The following is a 6,000-nucleotide window of genomic DNA, read 5'->3' as shown; positions in this document are numbered from 1 at the left end:
AACTGAAAACTATGCCTGTCAATCAGACTGATTTCTGGATGAGTCCGAGCAAAGACACAGACTGTGGAGTTTGCTGGGAAACCCAGACAGCTGGGTTTCAAATCCGTAACTCTGTCCTCCCATGTACGCACGCAACGCACCCCCCAGCCCATCCAGTCATGATTGACCCAGTGTAACCAGACTATAGTGAAAACAGAACAAGGACATCAGGTGACAGGTGTCTTGGTTGACAGAATTAAGACATCATCAATAATATTTCAAGAAATGGGTACAGATGGATTGCCTATACAAACAAGCAAACAACTGCACCAGAAGGTAGATAGCGCAAGCAGTAGCTGGATTGGTGTAGATTTTAACTGCAGGCATGGAATATACAAGCTGCTGGGTGGAGATGAGGGTGGGGGGGATGGTGAAGTTACCTGCTTACAGAACACACAGCCCATTTTGAGGTCTGGACTTCATTACCATGGTGCCAGCGAGCTAAATGGCCCATATGCTGTAGCTCGTCACCTGGAATATCAGGTGGACTGGCGGTTGACCCAGTTGGCAGGCAGGAAGTTTCTGAGAGGGGGACGGCGATAGTAGCAGAGAGAGCCTGGGATACTAATGACTTACTTCTTGTGGTGTGAAGGGCACACCTGCCCTTTCTGGCCCTACAAAAAAAATTAATTTACATTTTTGGGGTTTCTTCGTCTTTACCTGTTGGTTCAACTGGGAAACATATGCATGTCATACGCCCTTCCCAATTGTCTCTCTGAATTGCATGGAGAGGATAAATATTTCCTATGACGCTGGTCTGCATACAGTAATGAAACTCCTGCCCGATTCAGGTAGGCAGTGGAAGGCCTCAGTAAATATGGCAACAGAGCATTAAGTAGTGCTTGCCAATTTTTACTACACCAGTGTCATCCTCCCCCACCAGAGTTAAAATTGGCCTTGCTGTATGAGAACAGCAGCAGATGGAACAGATATAGATTGTGCACATATAACATGGTGCCAGGCTAATATTAGAAATCTTCAATATTTTATAATGGGACAGTCAGGATTCTAGATAGGAAAAATCGCATTTTTGCATCTGACTTTTCTTTTGTTCCCTATTTCATTTCCAGGTATCCATTATTCTATATACAAACCACCCGAAGCCCATAATTTTTTCCAGTCTATGATTTATTAACATGCCAAAAAATATTTATTTTTTAAAACTATGCCCAACATCACTTTGTTCATTCAAAGGAGAAAGTTGTCAGTTTTTATTAGTATTTATTTCATACACTGTAGAAATGTATTAGACATTTGAATAACTGTGCAGTCAGTCCAACTCTTAGAAGGAAAGTTCCAACTGATTTTCAGAGAGACAGGGGTCCCTGTGTCCAATAGCCATTATGTTTGGCAAGTGGAGGACACAATTCTCCACAATTAACACTGGAATTAATGATACCTGAATAAACAGACAATTTTAAAAAATAGTTAAGCATGCACCATGCAGCTTAAAGGAGCATTACCTTCAGGAAAAATGTTTGGCAAACCTTTTTGCAAGGGATGGAGGGGGAATAGCGAACAGGAAGAGCCAGTTGGCAATGTTGATATCTTACAAGATGTTATTTGACTACGATGTGATTTGCGTCAAGATTTCCCCAATAACTCAGTGGGTAAATACACCACCCAGTGTGGCACTGAGCCATTCAGACAAGATGGTCTCAGATTTGTTTGAATTAGCTACTCTCAGCTGGGTGATGTTAGGGCTGCTGTAATTTGCCGCAGTGCACCACTGCTAGGAGAGAGAGAAAAGAGCCAGGGGTCCTGCTCCTGATCACTACCCAGTGAGCCCTGCGGGAAAGTACATATGTGGTTATCATCTGGAGAATCTGGCTCTCCTGGGCTATCTTCCATGAAAAGCCTGCCAGTACTCACTGACAAAGCTGAAGAATGGCCACTTGGGCCAAATACTGGAGGGCAACCAGTGCCTGTGCATCTTGGCAAGAGGCAGCACCATTAATGTAGAAGGGGAGAAAATTGGCATGAATTACTTTTAGATAAGGTTTGCCAAACATTTGACAGTGCTCCTTTAATAGTAAATGTATGGATTATAAAAGGAATTTCTTAGTGATTATAATACTCTAGTACAAGTTAAACATGAAAAGGAATGATACACGGCACAAGCTATTTTGTAATTCAAGATTAAGAACTGAAACTTCTAGTAAAATAATGGTTCTCATTCTCAGGATAAAGTGTACCAAGATACTGAGGCATTTGGAGACTTTACACAGAGGTCACGGCACTTATTGCTGAAGAAGCTGGTTACCAAGGAGATCTTGCATCCCCTTTGCTGGATGCATTAACATGAGAAACATAATGTTCTCTTATTTAACAGATTATGAAAACCATTCTGGAAGAGGAGAGATTTCTATGGAATGTGAAAAGTAATCCATACAAGGCTAGTGTCCAGCCCACCCTTGTATAGTGCCGAGACCTGGACCCTGACAAAAGCACAGAAGCAGAGGCTAGATGCTTCTGGAACACTAGAAAGATATTGAGTATCAGCTGGTAGAGTAGAGTGATGAACACAGTAAATGTTGAAATGGAGTGGCCTGTGTATAGTAACAGTGAGTTGCAGAATGAACATTCCAACAGGTAGGGTCAGAATGGGTCTCATCTGGGAGATGAGATCATGCAAAGTTGAAGGTGAAATAGTGGGACTCTGTAAAAGAGCATGACAAATACACAAAGTTGCAGGAAGCATGATGGCAATAGCAATGATTTGTGGCATCGATAGACTGTCGGGATCCGATAACCGACAGACAACCCCTTATGTGAGTGGCATTACTGCAATCTTTGAGAACTCCCTCCCTGTGAGTGGCCCTCTCACTAGTGCATTCGGTCCATCGATAACATTTTTTTTTTTTTTAAACCCCACATCCAACACACAATTTCCTTCTCCCATGACTTCCTGAAGCAGTTCCATTTTGCAGAGGCTCAATTTCATGGTGCAGCTCGCCTTCCAGCATCTAGCCCAGGTTGCAGCTCTTTACACATGAGCCTAAAGACTGAGTATCCACAGACCATTAGACTGTGGATGGCATCACAGACAAGACTAATCCTGTCTTCCCTGGACAGATTCACTTCACAAAATTTCCACTTTCAGCACAGACAAATTCTTTAATTTTTGTCCTCTCCCTCCCTAGATTGTGGGTGCTGGTCCCATTGTACTGCCTTAACAAGTTATTTAACCTCCAGGAAGCCATTCTTTACCACATCTCAATCACCTTCTCTTACAAATTCAATGCACAGTGCTGACCAACAGTTCCTTAAACCCAATTCGTCTGCAAACGCTTTGTACAGAACTCCAGGCAGGTGAGCCCCCTCCTGGTAGAATACTACAGTATGGCTAGTACATCAATATCCCTCCTCTTTTTCAACAGACTGTTGCTGAGTTATAGTTCCACAGGTTGGCATCCCTCTGATATTCACCCAAATGGCCAATGTGTGTGTCAGAGACCTAGCAACAGTACAGTTGCGTACAATTCTTTTGCAGGATTGTGTCTATGACCAGGAAATATTTGGATTCTTGCTCATTCAGAGCAATTTTTTTTCCAGAGGGTAAGAATTGGCAATTCAGACAATGTCGGCAAAGTTTGCATGTGGGCTTATGGTTAAAGCAGTTTAGTGGTCAGGGGCTGGAGGTGCTACAAACTTGAAATTGTTAGTTGCACCCCTGGTGTGTGTATATAGTGAATGTCCTCCAGGCTATTTGAGCATGACAGGCATCAGAACCAGCCCATGACCTGTCCTTATCTGACATCCACTCAGGAGCACATTTCAGCAAGAATCACTGGATAGTGATCAGAGGAAGGAACCTTGGCTGATTTTTCCCCTCTCTAGCCCAGGTGACTGAGGCTAATTGGAGCACCTCAGCTTCTTTGCTGGCCAGCATGATTTAACTCTGAAGAGATAGATCAAACCTGGGACTTTCCTGATCTGACACTGGGTGCTACATTCATCAATGAACCATCGGGAGTGACCCCACTCCCGTTTTAAAAGGAAACTTTGATTCACGGACATTCACTAAAAGAACTGCTTTCTGCTGCCACTTATCACTGACTGGGAGAAGTTAAACTGGGAGAAGTTAATGATTAATACAGAAGTGATTTAAGTAAAAACTAGCTTGATTCTGGATTCAATTCAGCCTAATCCTGGCCTATCCATGTGAAAAAGGCTATGTTTAAAATATGGAGAAAGTTTCAAAATAGCTTCAGGAAATTTTGCCTGCATTAACTTCAAAGTAACGCATTGTATTAAGTACATCTACAAGATTTGCTAAGGTGTTAACAGAGATGCAAGTCTTTCTTAACCGAACTCTGTAGAGCTGTAGCTATCCCAGCAATCATAAATATAGTGAAAACCTATCAAAACAATCAGGTCTGATGTTTGAGAAGTTCATCTACTGCTCTCAAATCAGGGCTGATCCAAGATGTGAAGCCAACAGCTTCTCAAATTATAGTAATTAGATTGTGCTTGTTCTCATTGAGTGACTGTATCTGTGAGAAGACACAAGGGAAAATAGGCTAGTCTTTCTGAGCCTCTATGGAAGGGGCGCACCATCTGGTACAGTGGGACAAGAGGAAGAAAAGTTTATCTGGATAAGCTGCAGCTTGGGTTGTGAGCATTGGGCAGTTGGGAAGAGCACACTTCTTGCAACAGTGCAACTGGGAAAAGACCTGAGTCAATGTGATGAGTGGAGGGAGCATGTGATTGGGAAGAGAGATTCATCAGGGTCAGTGTTCTCTGCTACATTGGGTTTAATCTTGTATCTTGGACCCCACGACACCCATTCTTATGGAACAATTTACATATACCATCTCCTTTCCTCATATATCACCTTTCTTGTTCTCAACATCACCTGTCTCTACACTTCCACCTTTCACTGCACATTGCTCTGCCACATCACTGCCATTATCTGCTGACATGAAGTAGCAAGAAAAGTTCACTGAATCAGTCCTAACACTGGCCCTTCACCCAAGGCTTTTTAATGAGCTGGTGAATAGCACCCCATTAGAGGACAAAACCAACTGACCAATCATGCTGGGCCTACTGCCCTAACTGAAAGGCCAGTGCTCCATTGTTACATTGAAAAAAACACTTATTTTTCCTTGAAATGATACCCTAGCAACCGCTTTTTCCCATCTTATGCCACTTAAAACAAAATATTAAGCCACTGAGGCCTATTAGGCACAAAAGCGGAGTTGTGGAGGTCTTACAATCCTTGGCTGTTGCAACAAAGAGATCAAAGTTACAGAATCTTTGATCAATGGCTAATGTAATAATAAAATTACCCTGTATATCATCCACAGTCTCTCCTCGGCATTTTTTTTTTCTTAAATACAGGCTATGGAGACAGTCACTCACTCACTCATCCTGGGCATGTTACCACACTTCATATTTGTTTCCTGCTCATCATGGAAGCAAAGGCTCTGGTGTTTGTTTTTAGATTGTGTTTCTTTCCATATTGTTTAAATCCATTGTGTAAATTAATGGCCCCTTGAATTGCCCCTGTGCAGCCTAGTCCTGAATCTGGGGCATTAACTTAAAGACTATGACTCCTCTGTGTAATATCCCAGTTTCGCAACAGACATCTCCTTCCTCAGTTTCATCACTTCCCAGTACATCTGTTCCACTGCAAAGAGAAGAAAGCAAATTAGAAAGGAAGATTTACATTTACATAACACCTTTCAGGTCGTCCCAAAGCGCTTTACAGCCAATGATGTACTTTTGAAGTATAGTCATTGTTGCAACATGAAAAAGGCAATTCTGAACTTGCACACAGCAAGTTTCCACAAACAAAGTGATAATAACCAGATAATCTTTTTATATTGCTGTTGGTTGAGGGATAAATACTGGGGATAACTCCCTGCTGTTCCTTGAAATAGTGTCATGAGATCTTTTATGTCCACCTTAGAGAGCAGACTGGGCCTTGATTTAATGTCTCAGCCAAAAGACCACACC

The 6,000-nt window shown here is 42.3% G+C and overlaps 1 protein-coding gene across 5 annotated transcripts in view; it reads right to left on the bottom strand.

Annotated features, from left to right (window-relative positions):
- Positions 1 to 1,143: 1,143 nt before the first annotated feature.
- Positions 1,144 to 6,000, bottom strand: part of LOC137377021 (guanine nucleotide exchange factor for Rab-3A-like) — a 91,531-nt gene continuing 86,674 nt past the window's right edge. For 4 of the 5 annotated variants that reach the window (XM_068046160.1, XM_068046161.1, XM_068046164.1 and 1 more), the window contains one exon: positions 1,144 to 5,671. In XM_068046160.1, coding sequence (XP_067902261.1) covers positions 5,589 to 5,671 — 83 coding nt within the window. In that variant the 3' untranslated portion in view covers positions 1,144 to 5,588. The remainder of the gene's footprint in view (positions 5,672 to 6,000) is intronic. The other variant, XM_068046162.1, reaches the window with a different exon arrangement.

This window comes from Heterodontus francisci, chromosome 14 (assembly GCF_036365525.1).
Source record: "Heterodontus francisci isolate sHetFra1 chromosome 14, sHetFra1.hap1, whole genome shotgun sequence".
Classification (NCBI taxonomy): domain Eukaryota; kingdom Metazoa; phylum Chordata; class Chondrichthyes; order Heterodontiformes; family Heterodontidae; genus Heterodontus; species Heterodontus francisci.
The sequence above is the reverse complement of the archived record's forward strand: the minus strand, read 5'-3'. Positions and strand labels throughout refer to the sequence as shown.